General features: G+C 32.3%; 1 protein-coding gene and 1 pseudogene across 1 annotated transcript; both read right to left on the reverse strand.

Annotated features, from left to right (window-relative positions):
• Window positions 1–623: 623 nt before the first annotated feature.
• On the reverse strand, window positions 624–3,988 carry LOC132628236 (glyceraldehyde-3-phosphate dehydrogenase B, chloroplastic-like; annotated as a pseudogene).
• On the reverse strand, window positions 624–9,113 carry LOC132628238 (uncharacterized). The gene is made up of 13 exons (XM_060344003.1): window positions 8,957–9,113; window positions 6,221–6,338; window positions 5,876–5,978; window positions 5,629–5,715; window positions 3,800–5,239; window positions 3,460–3,567; window positions 3,011–3,172; window positions 2,745–2,912; window positions 2,081–2,241; window positions 1,898–1,959; window positions 1,754–1,803; window positions 1,052–1,458; window positions 624–965 (listed from the first exon to the last, which is right to left on the reverse strand). The coding sequence occupies exons 1-5, from the start codon at window positions 9,021–9,023 to the stop codon at window positions 5,105–5,107; spliced, it is 510 nt and encodes a 169-aa protein (XP_060199986.1). The 5' UTR covers window positions 9,024–9,113; the 3' UTR covers window positions 624–965; window positions 1,052–1,458; window positions 1,754–1,803; window positions 1,898–1,959; window positions 2,081–2,241; window positions 2,745–2,912; window positions 3,011–3,172; window positions 3,460–3,567; window positions 3,800–5,104.
• Between the last annotated feature and the right edge of the window lie 8,942 nt (window positions 9,114–18,055).

Below are 18,055 nucleotides of genomic sequence, written 5' to 3' on the forward strand. Positions count from 1 at the left end.
AATTTGATTGTGATAGAAATGAATTTCATGTGAATTGTGGAATAGTCAAATTTGATAGAATGACTCAATGTTGGAATTGATTGCATCTCTTTTACACTTTTTTAAATGTATTGCACTTAACTCCCCCAATAATTTACGTTTGGTGAATTGCACTTAACTTTCCCAATAATTTAAGGTTGCTAGAATTCACCCCCACTGCCAATAATTTGGTTAAAGGAAAACTCTATAAGTACAAATTCACCTTAATAGCCATATAGAATAGATCGACAATCATTTCGTAGTTTCAATCGAGTTTATTCAAAGTATTGCTTGTAATTTGTTTTTCCATTTTTTTTTTTTAAAAAGAAAGGGTAATTTTATATTCGCGTCTTTAATAGGTAAAATTCCGTATAACAAAGTGAATTGGCAATGTCTCTTTCGTTTCACACAATGTCAATGAACTTGTCATCGACTTTACATTTTCTTTGATCATATGAGATTTACGAATTGCAACCACTACAACAAACAACTGTATTTTAGATTTAATTTTCTTAAGACGTCCTGAAAATAACGAGCTTTTACAAATCCAATATAAAGAAATAAACTATAGAGTTATTCATTTCGAAGAAGCAGAGAAACCAAAATCACATTAAAAAATATGCCTGGTTAAATTGCATATCATTTATTCAGTCTCCATTAAATGGATATAGAAAGAATTCATAATACTGTGACATTATTGGCTTAAACTAATGGGACTTCCCACTCAGTTTTACACATTAAGTATGTAGATAACAAAACTATTGTTCTTCTATATCATCCATCGCAAAAGAGGAATTAAACATAACAAAAACGTCTATTCATAGACTTTGCACTCCTCATCAGAAGGATTTTTGTCACAGAACTCATCCAATGGATCTCCACTTCCTGGTACTGCAACACCTGGCCATTGGTTTGCTACTAGATGAGCCAAGTCCACCACTCTTTGGCTGCAAAAATCACAAAAAAATATGATCACCATAAAAGTTTTACAAGATTTTTGTTATATATTTCACATATTATTACTGAACTTTACCTATATCCCCACTCGTTGTCATACCAAGCCACGACCTTGACCATATCGTCTCCCATAACCATGGTCAAGGACGAGTCGATGGTGGATGAAACGTCAGAGCATCGGAAGTCAACGGAAACAAGAGGTTCATCACACACAGCTAATATGCCTTTCAATGGACCATCAGCAGCCTTTCTAAAAGCTGCATTCACATCCTCAGCTGTAATTCCTTTTTTCGCGACGTTGACAACAAGGTCAACAACTGAGACATTAGGTGTTGGGACCCGGAGAGCTATGCCGTTGAGCTTTCCCTTAAGCTGAGGTAGCACTAAAGACACAGCCTTGGCTGCACCAGTGCTAGTTGGGACAATGTTCAATGCTGCTGCTCTCGCTCTCCTTAAGTCACGATGTGAAGCATCAAGAAGCCTCTGCATAACAACATAATCAATCCTTTTAGCGCGGAGTTACAAATGTTTACCATCCATAGAAAGCAAGCTCATTTTCTATTGACATGAAGCCACCATATACAGCCAGAGTCTCTATAACAACCATCCTCTATAACAACATTTCACTATAACAACCATGTTTTCTATGAAGCTGATATTTCATGTTATGTTATGTTATACGTTTTCTATAACAACATTCACTGTAGCAGTCAAAAAATATTGGGAAAGACGATGCTATTATAGAGAGGTCTGACTCTGACTATATGTGTATGATTACCTGATCTCCGGTGTAAGAGTGAGTTGTTGTCATTGTACCCTTTACAATACCTGTAATGTGAATAGTAAACAGAACAATGAAATTTGTGTCAATGATTTCAACAATAGTCCATGTAGTGCTATTGCAATAGAATTTGCTGCTTACCAAGTTCTTCATCCATGACCTTTACAAATGGAGCCAAGCAGTTAGTGGTGCAAGAGGCATTGCTGCAATTGCAAAGAAATTAACTTTTAAGTTTGGAAAAATATGAACTGTGCAAAGATTATATACTTGCGGATGACCAACTTTTCAACCGATGAATATACATAATTGACGGAAAACACTGACCTTATGATGTTGGCAACCTCGTGTGAGTAGTCTTGTTCGTTCACCCCGACAACATAGGTAGGGATATCAGCGCCTTTTGCTGGTGCAGTGATAATAACTTTCTTGGCACCAGCTTGGATGTGCTTCCCAGCACCAGGACCATCAACGAACACACCGGTTCCCTATGATTCAAACAATATAATCAGCTCGGAACCATTTCTCAGAAGTCATCAAGTTGTAAATGCTTGAATAACCTCAATGATCAGAGTATATTTCAACAAAAGACCGCAACTTGACTACCTCAAAACCTGTTGTTTCAATCTTATCAAGCAAATCACTTAATCATGGTTTTGCTTGCCTAAATTTCTAAAGCTAGCAATTAGTACCAGTATTTGAAGCTAAACAGAATAAAATTACTTCTTCAATGAACATTGATATCAGTTATCACACCACTAACAAATAAGAGTTGTCTTTGTTCCTTCTTTTTCTTTTTTGTTTCTTAAGTTAGAGATGAAAATATGAAGTTTAAGGATTTTACCATAAAAGTGAACTTGTAAGCGATCTAGTTTTGTGATGAGAATTGTGTTGAAGTGCATGACCAACTCATCTAAGAACTTAAACTGTTATGAGAGAACACACTTTTATTTTCTTAATTATGTATTCAGCAAACTGAGGAGAAGTTTACCTCAATAACAATGTCAATGCCAAGTTCAGCCCAAGGAAGCTTGAGGGGATCCCTGCTAGAAACAACTTTGATGTTCTTTCCATCAACACTAATGGTTTCATTATCCACTATTTTAACATCAGCTTTGAATGTTCCCAGCATTGAATCGTACTTTAGCAAGTGAGATGCCTGCAGCATCCATATTGCAGCAAAATTAGCAACTTTTACTAATCAAGTTTAGCTGTAATTACATTTCAAGAACGAAACGTAGAATTTTTTTAACTCACATTCTTGACACCACCACTGTCATTGACAACCACAACATCGAGTGGTGAATCTTTGCGGCCATGCCAGCATCGGAGGAAATTCCTACCAATTCGTCCAAAACCGTTGATAGCAACCTTCAATTTAGCAACAGTTTCTCCCTTAATAGGGGCTGATCCTGTGGTCTAGTATATCATACCATGAAAAATAGATCAGCTCCATAAGATATCCAGAATACTCCTAACGTCCTACAAAGAGTTTAATTTCCATACACTGACAATATTACACTATAATTAAGATCACTTAAGAGATAACTACAACTAATCGTCCACATCACTATTATTAGTAACCTGCTACAACATGTTAAATACATTGATCGATAGCATAAATCCTCCGATAGATAAGCTGTAGCTTGTCTTACTCTTAGTATTCTTTATAAGAAAGGCTGAAAGTAGGGAGATCAAAGAGTTACCTTTGGAATGAGTTGAGCGGAGACAACATCAAAGAAAGAAGACTCTCTGTGGGAAAATGTCACACATCCACTTGATCTAAGACCAGAAAATTCAGCTACTTCAAACTTCTGCACAGACAAAGCATGAGAATTCAGAAAGACCATAATTTTTTAACATATTAGCTATGTTGCTCGAAGCCTCGAACTCTACAATAATGTCAACGAGTGCGTGTCGGATCCCTTAAAAGTAGTACTTATATTTTTGGAGGATCCGACACGGGTGTAGTAGCGTTTTTGGAAAGTCCGAGCAACATAGCGGATTAGTACTATCAACACACACTAAAAAGGAAAGAAAAGAAACCTTGGATAAACATTGTGTGGGGAATGAGTGGGAGTTCTTGGAAGGAAGCCTTGTGCTTGTAGGAATTCTTGAAGAAGCCAAAGCTGCATGAGAAGCCATGGCTGCAACTAAATGATCTTGAGGAACTACTTCCTTCTGTTATATATGGTTTGAAATATGGTTTGTTCCCACCATATTATTAATATTTTTTCTTTAATCGAGACAATTAAAATAAAGTCATGGTTGACATTGAAGGTAATAGAATGAGTGGTGAAGATGGTCTATGGAGATTGATATAAGATAAGGTCATGTTCCCTGTCCCCATGTAATCTTCCATTTTCATAATCTCAACCACAGATTGTTTGGCACATTTCTTTTTATTCCATGCATGCCCTCGAGAATATTTATGCTGACCTGGCCGTAATTTGTTATCTTTTGTGAAAAGGATTTAAATTCATATACACTTACGATCTTAAGGAATTTTTACACTATTGGTGTAATCTAACCAGCAAAAATACTTGTAGAAACATAGTTTAATGTGGGGACATTAATGCAAGAAGACAAGTAATGGAAACACGTGAAATGAAACTAAAGGAGGACGGTGCTAGTTATAATTATTGCATTCTTTTTCAGTCCTTTTAAATAGGGATAAATTCTTCTGGCTAATATGAACAACTATCCAGGAAAAAAATGTTAGTGTCTATTCATTAGAAAAAGGTGACAATTTGGAGTTCATTTTAGATCTGCAACTGCCCTAATGCGTCTTAATTGTTTTCTTAAACCAAAGAAGTGAAAATATTTCTGCTAATGGGCAATGTTGATATACCATTAGTATTTCAGATCTGCAACAATGACTGGTCATAGTTCAATGCAAAATGCCAGTGGTCCTGATTCCATAACAAAAACCTGAACAAAGAACCTGAACTTTGCTGTGCATTTTTTTACTCAAATTTGTATCCCCAACCCTGGTTTGTCTTGCTTCTACTTTAGTGTACTCCAATATTAAAGATTCACATGCCATACCATGAAACAACACATTTTTCGTGCTAACCCTAATAAATGTACCGAGCTTGAATCAACCAGTTATAAACAGATGAAAAAATAAATACGAGCAACGAGAATAAGGATTATAAGCATGTATACTACAGCTTCAAGCTGCACCACTTTCATCAGAAAACAGAAGCAGCATATAAAATCACATGGTGTTCCTCACTTTGGATATTATATTGTAGCAATTACCAAAAACATCAAAACTGAACTAAGAATATTCCCAGGATATATTCAATGCCCTCAGCTGACTTGACATTAAGAAGATAGAAATGTTTCTTATACAATAGCTTCAACATCATCCGAGTTCACAGCACCTCCATTCGGTGTGTCATCTGACTTCAACTGAGTGGAAATGTCATCAATCGCCGAATTCAGCTGGTCAATCTTTTCAGCAAGCTTCTTGCGCTGTTTCTGCAGACAGAACAGTATGCATGAGTCAGATGAAGTGGAAAAAAAGACTATTACCCCGAGCGGTTGGTATATCCTCTGTGCAAGTATAGACCATGAAGTGAATATGTGGGACACTGCCATTACACTTGTGTAGAGATGATCTAACAGCTTTTTTCATAATCTTGCTGTTTAACTGTATTCTTCAGAATTCGAATCTCAAAAAAGTAATTTGTGGCACAAGTTCATACTACATCAAAGCAAAAAAACAGAATCACATCAACCAGTGAGACTAAAATCATAAGGGAACTACATTCAATCAGAAGAGATGGTTGACACGAAGATATCCATCTTCCTTATATCCGATACCCCTTTACTGCTGTATAATCAAAGACGTCACGACACCAGCTTACCTCTAATGCTTTGTCTTCGTCATATATAAACTTGGGCAATTTTCTCATCAGGTCCTTCTTATCAGCTCCAGCTAATGCCTTGCTGATCTGTAAAGAAGAATTATATGGCAATCAGCTAGCTCCTCCTTTAAAGTGAAACACTTAGAAAGAGAAGAAAATATATAGAATGACCAATAAGATCAAGATGTGACTTTCAACGGTATGTTTAGCACAATAAAGGCAGCAAACAATGCAATCCCATATTTACCTGAGGTGCAAACACACAGCCAAGTGTGCCAACAATTATTCCTCCCAAAACAAAGCCACCAACAAAGATGCCAGCACCGCTGCCGCTTGGCCGTCCACCATCACTGCCAGTTCAGAAGGAGAAATAACCGCTATAATGTTCTCTCCAGTCTCCATTAGGTTTATGGGGATCACCAATATATGAAGAAACAAAACTACAGTTTCTTTGTGGCTTCTCAGGGGCAAGAGCCAAGTTGTTCCTGCCCCTATATATGACAATTTTGGTTCTGCTGTTTTGTTTTGCTGAAAGCAACTCAAAGCAGAGAGTTCATGCACAAGCTGCATATTGAATACGAGAAGGTAATACCTGTATGACGCTTGAATGGTTAATGATCTTTTAGAAGAATATGATTTTCCTCCGTGACTTGGACCGAAGGACAACTTGGTGGCACTAACATTTTGGTCCAATGACTTCAAGCAAGAACCTAGCACAGTAAGAAAGTCAGAGGTTTTACACCGCACCACCTCTTTTTTTTTTTTTTTTTTTTTGAAACTGGTAACATTGTATTCCTCAGCATTAAGGGATATGCTGGCCACCTCCAAAAAGAGAGCTACAGAGTGGTATTAATTTCAAAAGTCCTATGAAATCTACTAACTGTAATTCGTCAACTATAGGGTTCTGAAAGACGGGGGACCATCAATGCAACAAACGATCTGCTAATGTTATTTATAGGCTCAATCATAAATGTTAGAAATATATGATTTTTTTAAAACCGAGAAATCCCCGAGGCCAATGGCGCACGGTTCGAAACTCGGGGGATACAGGCCAGCCCCTCTACCCTTCTCCCTTAAGTACCAGGCTTTTATCTGCAACACGGTTTGAAACCGTGAAGTGTGCCTAACCAACACATCATGTGTTGCACTCTTACCACTAGACCAAAGCCCAGGGGGCATAATTGTGAGAAATATTAGCATCATGCTTCCCACGAAAGTACAAAAGCTCCACGTACTGGAATTGTGCATATCATTCGTATATATGCGTATATAAAGCATAATTTCCATGCTATTCACATTCAAATGAAAAGCTTATTTAACCTTTAACAGTAATAGTAACTGCAATATAAACGGGAGGTTGTTTGTTAAAGAACAACAATTATCAAAAAGAAAAGATAAATTGAACAAGTACACCAAATTAACTAATAATAACTTTAATATCACTTGAACAATCAGGTAGAAGATATACAAAATTGACCCAAGAAATGTGTGACACCAATAAAAAAGGAGAAATTATGTCATTGCCAAGCAGAACATAACCCAATTGCAGAAAACTGTCACTAACTTTCTTAATACATGCATGAATATGTGAACTTAGAAAAATATTAGAAGTCAGGCTTCTTCCTATCGAACTTATAAAAGGACAGATGGATGTGGCAGTTGTAACCAAAAGGCTCATTATTCAGATGTTAGCGCTCATGATCTCAGCAACAATGGGTAGTTGGATCAAGGTTTTGTCAATGGGTGCACCCTTTCATCTTATCTATACATAAAACTATGTATACACACACTATATGAAACTATTTTTGAAAGAATATATTTACACTAAGTCCACACCCTTGGGGCAGTGATGCACTGGAACTCTGCACCAACTCACTTAAAATATTGCCTCAGCTTGACCATCCCTTTACCAACTAATATTTTCCAAGACAATGAAGATGCATATTTCAGGAAATCTCGTTCAAGCCCTAAACCCGTGCAGAAGAAGGGCAACAAACTATCCATAATTAACACCCCCTGTATAAGAGTCCGTCAACCTGGGTACAATAGGGAGCTCGAAATGTTTAGTCAGAAGGTGCGCCCTTGTGTCGTGAATATAGTATATACATACACGCAGAGGGTTGTTACACTTTAGGTACCTCATGATCCTTTTAACTGTTTTCCTTTGCGCTGGGCCAGAAATAATACATTTAAAGTTTGCATCCTTTTTTTTTTTAAATCAAAATTTAAAGTTCGCAGCCTTGTCTCAAAGGAGTAGTGATGCAGTGCAACACATGTCGCACACCAACTTACTTAAAAGGTTGAATACATTGACAACCCCTTAAACTTGTCAGTAAGTTTCATTTAGACATTCAAACTACAGATTGTTTCAATTGAGCACCTGAACACATGATAATGTGTTCCTACTAGACACTTCTGACTCAAATATTGGAAAAGTTTTTGCGCGTATTCTCAAGCGTTAACCACGTAAAATGTCTCACCTCCTTTAACTATAAGCATTAGCCTCAATAAGCCGTAACACCTTTGGCATGTTCCAATTATATCAATGTGTGTAATTAAAGGAGGAGGCATATTATATGTGATTAACTTATTTACGTGACGGGCACTTGAGAAGACACACATAAACTTTTCCTAAATATGAGCCAAAAGTGTTTAATAAGATCACTCCGTCATGTATTCAAGTGCTCAATTCGAACATGTCATAGTTCGAGTGTCTAAATGAAATTCACTGACAAGTATAAGGGGTTGTCGATATATTCAATATTGCATCAGCTTGACCTTGCTTTATCACTAATTTTTCCTCGGGGACTAAATTTGTCAAGACAAGGAAGATATATATTTCAAGAAATCTCGTTCAAGCTCTAAATCCATGCAGAGGAAGAGCAACTAAATCCAACATTAACACCCCCACATAACAGTCCGTCAATTTGGGTACAATTGTGAGCTAGAAAACACACAGTAACAGCATCCATAGCAAAACAATCAGTAAGCAAATGCACCAAAACTAAATAAGACAACCAGATCAACAAAGAATAAACAACAAAATATAGAAAATAAACACATCCATCTAACAGTTCTTCAATTTGGGTATAGTACGTAGCTCAACAGACACAAATCAGAGAGAAATGAAAAACAACAAATATCGAAAATAAAACAGAACCGTAAAACAATCAATTTGGGTACACAAGAGACCTCGTAAAATCTCATATAAAAATGCAAATCAGTAAAAGAGTACAGAAAAAAGAACCCAATACAACCAGATCAAGAAATGAAGACAATAAAAACATCAACAAAAAAAAATGAGATAAAAAGTGATAAAGCATTTTACCAGAGGAGAAAAATAGAGAAGGGTTAGTGGGTTTGGATAAAACCAATGAATTTGAAAGAGCTGCCATTGTTTGAACTTCAGAGTTGCGATTGTAGAGAAGACTGAATTGAAACAGCACAGAGAAGTGAGGGTCATATTATAATTTTTTATATTTTTCCCGTCGATAATTTCAAGGTGGTTTAACTAGACACCTGGATATTTCCTAAGTACCAATATTTTTGTTAACAATTAATTCAACAAATATTAGTATTCGTATGTCCTTTTAACTATTTTAATTTGTTAATTATTGTGAGATATAGCACTTTTTATGTAATAACTAAATATATAAATTATTTTTCAAAAAATTTAAAAATTTTATGTCTAAATTCACGATCAAATAAAAAAATTTGACTCTTAAAATTCTAACTGTATTACATAAATTGTGACAGATGCAATATTAGTGTTACATGTTTGGGGTAATGGCCAAATCCATACCCTAGATTATATATCATCTTCCCAAATTCACATTTATACAGTGAATGTAGATAGTTAGTACTTGTATTTAAGTTTTCACAACTATTTGTGTAAGAAAATTGCTGTCAATAAATAGAAAGTAAACTCTAAATAGAGTTTAACCACGACTCTTTGACCAAAATAAGCCATTATTTCAGCCAATTCACCAAAATAATATATTCTTTCGAAAATTTACAGAAGTAGAATAAACGTATTCCGCAGTAACGTATTATGCATTATTTTATTCAAAAAATTCAACGGGCAAAAAAGTTAAAGATTAACGATGTTAAAGGGTAATTCGTTACTGTGAGTAACGTTTTATGATTAATATGTTACTGTGAGTAACGACTCTAAAGAATACAAAATCTAACATTGATTGATCTTAAAGTCGTAACTCAGAGTTACAACTTCAGGCTAAAACGTAACTGACAGTAACGTTTCTACGGAATCCAGGCACGAGCAGTTAAATCCTGCAAAGAATTCCTCAAATTACGAACCCTTCTAATTGATGTAATTATAAAACTTTACCGACAATATTGATTACCCTTAAAAAAAAAATATCGATTAGCCTTACAAAAAGATACTGATTAGCCTTAAAAAATATTGGTAAGCCTTATAAAAAAAGTATTGATTAGCTAAATAAAGTAGTTGTTTTTCAATTTCAAAACAACACCAGCAGTGGGAAATTATATGAGCAGAAGTTAGTTAATTCTCCCTTTCAACATTTTCTTATACATTATAAAGTGCAAGATGGTTAAGACCCAAAAGAAATTAAAGATACAATGTCTTAAGTTTACAACAATAACTACTAGTAATTAATGTTTATATATCACAGCCTTTTCGTATATGAAAATTAAGAAGCAACCATCTTTCATATATATTGCTTAACGAAAAATACTCCATCTTCTAAAAGCAAAACAACAGCTAAATTGGTCTCTCAATTCACTTCGCGGGAACTAAAATTGTATAAAGCAAAACGGCAGCTAAGAATGGTTTCCATCAAGTTGTAGACTAAGAGACCTTAGTGAATCATATATACTCCATAAAATAAAGCACACAAATCAGCTAGGATAAAATAAAGAACTCAAATCAGTGGAACATTGAAACCATTAATTAACCATAAAATGTTACTCACAGTAACGTATTAACCATAAAACGTTACTCACAGTAACGAATTACCCTTTAACACCGTTAACCTTTAACTTTTTTGCCCGTTGAATTTTTTGAATAAAATAATGCATAATACGTTACTGCGGAATACGTTTATTCTACTTCTGTAAATTTTTAAAAGAATATATTATTTTAGTGAATTGGCTGAAATAATGGCTTATTTTGATCCCGTCGTCGTTTAACCACCTAACATTGGGAGTTTTGCATTTCAAATCGCTAATTTTTTTAATATTGTTTGGTTCAGCTTACCCTCATCTCAACTAATTTTACTGAGTGTCTGATACCTTCCGCCGTCACACATATTGCTAACTTTGTCCACCACTAATAAAGTAACTTGTGGGGCAACTAGGCAGTTGCTCTTTAGTAATAGAGACTCACAAATATTTTATATTTCCATTATATATATAAGTGTCCAAGAGGGACTAATACAATAATGAATGTTTGTATCAAAAGCTATATAAATTATACACTTTAATCAACTATTATTTTATCTTATGTGGACATATGTCATAGTGCTGAGTATTTATTCTCTTCTCATATATACACGTATGCACTTCAATTTTAATTCTCCGACACATATTTATTTCCTCCGTGCACTTTTACTTATTCACTTTTGACTTTTCACATTCTTTAAGAATTAATAAATGAAGTACTCCCTCCGTCTCATATTACTTGGCCACATTACAAAAAATATATGTCCAAATTACTTGTTAAATCTTTCCCATGTTACCCTCTCCGTCCCAAATTACTTGGCCACATTACTAAAAATATATGTCCAAATTACTTATTCATTTACAAAATCAAGATAAAATTAATTAAATCTTTTTCATCTTACCCTTAGTAATAAATGTTCTTGAAAATAGTCAATTTTGATTAGAATGTATTTATTGGAGAAAGATAGGGATAAGATAGTAAAATATATCTTTTATTTATGATTTCTTAAGTGGGGTGCAAAAGGAAAAGTGGCAAGTAATATGGGACGGAGGACGTCTATATTTTACCATAATATTCATATTTATTGGTGTAAGTCTCAATAGCCTTGGAAAATGATTTGAAAATAAGCAATTAATGTGAAGGGTAAAATTAATAATAACAACAAAAATTTCTTTCTCTCGATATGTTAACATGGACAAGTAAAAGTGAACGGAGGGAGTGACTTTTACCCCCATTTTCCTTCTTTGTCAATACTTTAAACGTGAAGAGAGGACGAACAATAGCAATGCAAATTTGTACCAAAAGTTATATACCAAAACTCTAGAATCAAAATATTAATTTTCCCTCATATTCTTACTAATTTTCTTTTTCACATCGAGAAACAAAAAGTTCTGACTCTTTCCATCTCAATGACTTAATTCCATCATATGTTTTTAATTTTTAAACTCCATTTTCTAATTATAACTAAAATGATGGTACATAAAATACATTTTGTGTATGTTGTTATATATAATAACAATTAGAATGTTTTTAAAAGTTATTTTCAAAATACAAACCTTAAAGACTGACTAATTAAAGTGAATAAGCATATTCAGGCCGTGCATTGCATGGGCATATATTGCTAGTGTATATATATATATATATTACTACTATATAGAAGCACCAGTTGAGTGCTTTTTCGTCGTCCCTTCGTCGTCCGTTGTGGGCCATTAAAAAAAAGCACCAGTTGGGGGCTTTTTAATGGCTCCCGTTCGTCGTCCGTTGTGGGCCATTAAAAAAAAATTTGGGCCCCATATTAAACAGGCCCATAAAAAAATTGAAAAAAAAGATGTGGGCCCCATATATATTAAACAACAACTAATATAAAAAAAATTGTGGGCCCTTCTATATAGTAGTAATATATCTGTTCCAATTTAATTAAAAAAAATAATTATGGGCCCCATATATATTAAACAACAACTAATATTAAAAAAATAGTGCAAATTAATAATGTCAAAAAAAAAAAGTGCACCTCATATTAAAAAATCAAACAATATTCATGTAATTTTCAAAGTATCTCATTAAGTTAATAATGATGGATTTATTGCCACGTGCGTATTCGTAGCAAACACTAATATAATAAAGTTTTAAATACGGAGCACAAACTACAATGTTTTATTAATCGTGTTTTGAACATAGTATCCCATATTGACAAAATCAAGCAATATATATATATAAAAAAGTGAATCACATATTAAAAAAAAACAAAAAATGTAAAAAAAAAAGTGCAAAAATTTTTTTTGGGCCCCATATTAAACAGGCTCATAGCACATATATAACTGACACAACAATTCAGTAACTAAAATAGGTTACGACACCCTTACCCATTACTATTTACCATACAGTGTGAACCATAATAGCAACATGCACTTTCATTTACTTGGCATATTGATTGTGAAAATTAGCTTCACATGAGACCGCTGGGGCAAGAATCATAACATTAAAATATCGCATATTTCTTCTGAGCGAGAAGGACTTATTCCTGATGCTGCAGTCAAGTTAAACGATACAAAAACTTTTAAATTTCTTTTAGCAATATAGGTTGCTATCCAATTAAACCCACAATCCAATGAACAAACTCACAATAAGCTTCAAGGGGCAGAACACTGCTCATACCAAAATCAACAAACTAAATCATGTCAACTATGCTCACGAAATTCAGGGAGGAAAACACAAAAATACAGCTTGGCCAAAAGGAGAGGAGGAATAGGTTCATGTAGTTAGTGATGATAACTTTAATGCTTCAAAGAGCTCAAAATTGCATCTCGGACCAACAGTAACCCTGTTTTTACTGTATTAAAGAATAAAAAGAAAATAGATCCAGCAAACACCAAAGTGCATAGTCCACTTCGTGCATACTTTCTGGTATTTTTCTTTGATTTTCCATAAGACCGTTCAATTTTCACTAATTAATTGATGACAAAGACAAAGCGCATCAAAGAGACATGATGCATGTGAAAATCTTATAAAATTACTGACATGTGACTAAAAAATCTAGCAAGAAATTATATCCAAAAGAATTAAACACCAACTCATATACACTAAATAATTTTGGTTCATTTACTTGTCCTTCTTCGTCCGTTGTGGGCCATTAAAAAAAAAAAATTGGGCCCCATATTAAACAGGCCCATAAAAAAAACAAAATTGTAAAAAAAAAAAATATAGGCCCCATATATATTAAACAACAACTAATATAAAATAAAAATAAAAATTGTGAGCCCTTCTATATAGTAGTAATATATCCGTTCCAATTTAATTAAAAAAATTGTGGGCCCCATATATATTAAACAACAACTAATATTAAAAAAATAGTGCAAATTAATAATGTCCAAAAAAAAAAGTGCACCCCATATTAAAAAATCAAACAATATTCATGTAATTTCCAAAGTATCTCATTAAGTTAATAATGATAGATTCATTGCCACGTGCGTATTCGTATCAAACACTAATATAATAAAGTTTAATCGTGTTTTGAACATAGTATCCCATATTGACAAAATCAAGCAATATATATAAAAAAAAAAGTGAATCCCATATTAAAAAAACAAACAATGTCAAAAAAAAAAAGTGCAAGAAAAGAATTGTGGGATATATATATATATATATATATATATATATATATATATATATATATATATATATATATATATATATATAGTGCAAATTAATAATGTCTAATATAATAAAGTTTTAAATACGGAGCACAAACTACAATCGTGTTTTGAACATAGTATCCCATATTGACAAAATCAAGCAATATACAAAAAAAAATGTGAATCCCATATTAAAAAAATTAACAATGTCAAAAAAAAAAGTGCAGACTTTGTATTCGTAGCAAACACTAATATAATAAAGTTTTAGACACGGAGCACAAATTACAATGTTATATCAATCGTGTTTTGAACATAGTGTATATATATATATATATATATATATATATATATATATATTATATGCATAAAAATAGTGCAAACTAATAATGTATCAAGCAATATAAAAAAAAAAAAAAAAAAAGTGAACCCCATATTAAAAAAAAGTGTTGGCTTTGTATTCGAAGCAAACACTAATATAATAAAGTTTTAGATACGAAGCACAAACTACAATGTTATATTAATCGTGTTTTGAACATAGTATATGTATATATATTATATGCATAAAAATAGTACAAACTAATAATGTCCAAAAAAAAAGTGTGGGCCCCATAATTCTAATATATATATATATATCCGTTCCAATTTAATTAAAAAAAATTATGGGCCCCATATATATTAAACAACAACTAATATTAAAAAAATAGTGCAAATTAATAATGTCAAAAAAAAAAAGTGCACCCCATATTAAAAAATCAAACAATATTCATGTAATTTCCAAAGTATCTCATTAAGTCAATAATAATGGATTCATTGCGACGTGCGTATTCGTAACAAACACTAATATAATAAAGTTTTAAATACGGAGCACAAACTACAATATTATATTAATCATGTTTTGAACATAGTATCCCATATTGACAAAATCAAGCAATATATATATATATATATAAAAAAAAGTGAATCCCATATTAAAAAAACAAACAATGTCAAAAAAAAAAAGTTCAAAAAAAAATTGTGGGCCCCATAATTCTAATATATATATGCATAAAAATAGTACAAATTAATAATGTAAAAAAAAAACTACGCTCCATATTAAAAAATCAAAGAATATTCATGTAATTTCCAAAGTATCTCATTAAGTCAATAATGATGTATTCATTGCCACGTGCGTATCAATCCATTAGTCGGAGCAAATGAAATTACTTTTCTTCAAAAAGTTAAGTAGTCAAACCATACAGTTTTCTTTCTTTTTTTATATTAGCCTGAGATCTAATCTAGATATTAAACTGTTGTATTTGCTATTCCGCCATGTCATTTATTTGTTATGTTCACTAAAATAAATATACTTAAAATATTTATATTTTAAAATAAGATAGAAGTTAATTACTTCTTTATTTTTATTCTTATTCTAATAAATGTGAAAAGAGATTAATGTCGTAAAAAAAAAAAAAATCAAATGGAGATCAAATAATGAATAAGGTAAATTAGTCAAATTACAATTCTAATCAACGTTTTCTTAAAAAACCATGCAAAAGATAACATGACAAGTAAAATGAGCTAAACCGAGAATATTTACCAAAAATAAAAAAAATAGTATTTCTTCGTTTAAATAGAAAATCAATTTCTACTTTGTTTCGTCTTAAACATGTAAAATTAATTTAATAATTTGAATTAGAATTATCCAAATCAAAATTTGGTAAAAAGGAAAATAGTTTCCTTTTAAACAAGTCTTCTCTTTTAAAAAATATTAATAAATTTTCCGATTTTGTATTTGTAGCAAACATTAATATAATAAAATTTTAGACACGGAACACAAACTATAATGTTATATTAATCTTGTTTTGAACATCATATATACTCTCTCTCTCTATATAATCACTATTCAAATACAACTACATACACATAAATGCACTATAGTCTAAAGTGTTGGACCCGTGCGCAGCACGGGCATAGGCCATCTAGTATATATATATATATAAGCATAACGGAAAGAAAAATGTTTTCTAAGGAGTTTTAATCCATTATAAACCCATTAAATTATAAAATAAATTTTCTTACTGAAAACATCAAGTAAAAATGGTAATTTCTATCGAATTTATCTGTTAGTTTATAGCAATAACATCTTTTTCTTGATTTATGGAAACTTGGAAGGATATCAAATTGTTAAAGCAAGGCAAGACATTAAAATAGAATCAAATGTCCTAATCTTGATCTATCCGGGCCAAATGAAAAGCAGATAGCAAGCAACGTAAGCCCGTCTTTTTTCATGACCCAAATCCAAATCAATTTAAAGTAAAAGGGCTTGGTTGTTTAGACTTGAAACAAAGCGTTGTTTACAAAATAGTGAAAGTGGCGTCGGATGGCCAGTTTTTGAGACGGCATTTCCTTTAAGTTTAGCCTCGTTTGAAAGGTAATTGAAAAATTAGACTAAGATATTTTTAGCTAAAATACGAAAAAAAAAATTACAAGTGAAATAAAATAAAATTTTTGAGTTCTCAATCGTAGAACCAGCATATAAAGTTTTTGAGTTATTAGTTGTAGAACCACAAACTTAGGACTCTTTCCTTAAGTTCACAGTTATAGCACAAAAAACTCCAAGACTATTTACTTGAGTTCTTAGACGTAGAACCACTAACTGATTCTTTCTTGAGCTGAGTTTTCAATTGTAGAGTCACAAATTCGACAAGCAATTATTTAACCTTAAAGTGCTACAAGAAACAAGTAATATGAGGGGGTTCAAAAATTATTCAGCGAAAAAAAATCAACCGGAATTACCCAATTTCTTATAGTTGTCATTAGTCATGTGTACCATATGTATTGTTTTCTCCTCATTTCTTATTCACACCAAAGAAGAATCGTAAGACAAAGTGATTAAATGTTGATTGATTTTGAGATGACGATTATTTTTTATTAGCGGTGTAAATTTAAAAAGTGACTATTTGCCCGCTTTACTACTCCTAGACCCTAAAACAATTCTATACTAACAGTGCGGTGATAATGCAATTTCTCTTAAATTATACAACTGTAAAAAATGTCTCAATTTTTACAAATTAAATTTTGCAAGCCGTTTGGTGACAAGATTTCTGAAATATGAAATTACGTTAGTTATCAACTTGAAGTTAGTTGGTTGCAGTTTGATTATTAATTCAAATATACCATACTAAACCAAACAATAATTGTTAGCTTAATATTGGTGAAGAATCATTTCTAAAAATAGTGATTTCTTGATCATTATTCATTATTTAGTCTTGGATAGAACGGGACGGAATAGAATGCATAGAAAAAATTAAAAGCCAAGTGATAACTGCAAGCACGGGTAGAGTTAAGAATTTCACTAAGATGAATTAAAATATAACGGAGTAAACATAGTATATATGAATAATATTTTTTTATCTATCCACAAAATGTAAGTTTTCAGTAAGGGATATCAATTGAACGAGGATGACTTCACCGTAAAAGTGCTATCCAAGTTTATTAAATTTAAAGTGGAACCATATATATCTAAATTATTTTTAGTGGTATGAAAAAATAGGTAGCATTCTTTAACATATTCGGGATCAATATCCAATGTTGATTTATTTGACAATATGCCATTAGATGTATCAAAGTGGATCATCCACTTCTTAGCTCTCTTTAGAAAAAGAAACTAAAAAAATAAAACCCCACATTTTTCATTTAATTTTTTTCTTGCTCTTTTATTATTTTTTCCATTTGTCCTTCTTTATAATCTTTTCTCTTTTCGTTTTTCCATCTCAATTACTGATAATTGAGCAATTGATTGTGTAAAACTATTAGTAACACTTTCAATGCACAATAATTAAACAATTATAATTTTATTTACAAAAACGAATATAAACAAAATGATGTCATG

This window comes from Lycium barbarum, chromosome 2 (genome assembly GCF_019175385.1).
Source record: "Lycium barbarum isolate Lr01 chromosome 2, ASM1917538v2, whole genome shotgun sequence".
Taxonomy (NCBI): domain Eukaryota; kingdom Viridiplantae; phylum Streptophyta; class Magnoliopsida; order Solanales; family Solanaceae; genus Lycium; species Lycium barbarum.

What these genes read in the sequence shown, in the direction of transcription:
- LOC132628238 (XM_060344003.1), bottom strand. Translation starts at nt 9,023, where the DNA reads ATGGCAGCTCTTTCAAATTCATTGGTTTTATCCAAACCCACTAACCCT. An exon ending in TTCTCTATTTTTCTCCTCTG is followed by an intron (nt 6,339 to 8,956) that starts GTAAAATGCTTT and finishes TTACTGTGCTAG; the next exon opens with GTTCTTGCTTGAAGTCATTG. An exon ending in ACGAAGACAAAGCATTAGAG is followed by an intron (nt 5,240 to 5,628) that starts GTAAGCTGGTGT and finishes TTCTGTCTGCAG; the next exon opens with AAACAGCGCAAGAAGCTTGC.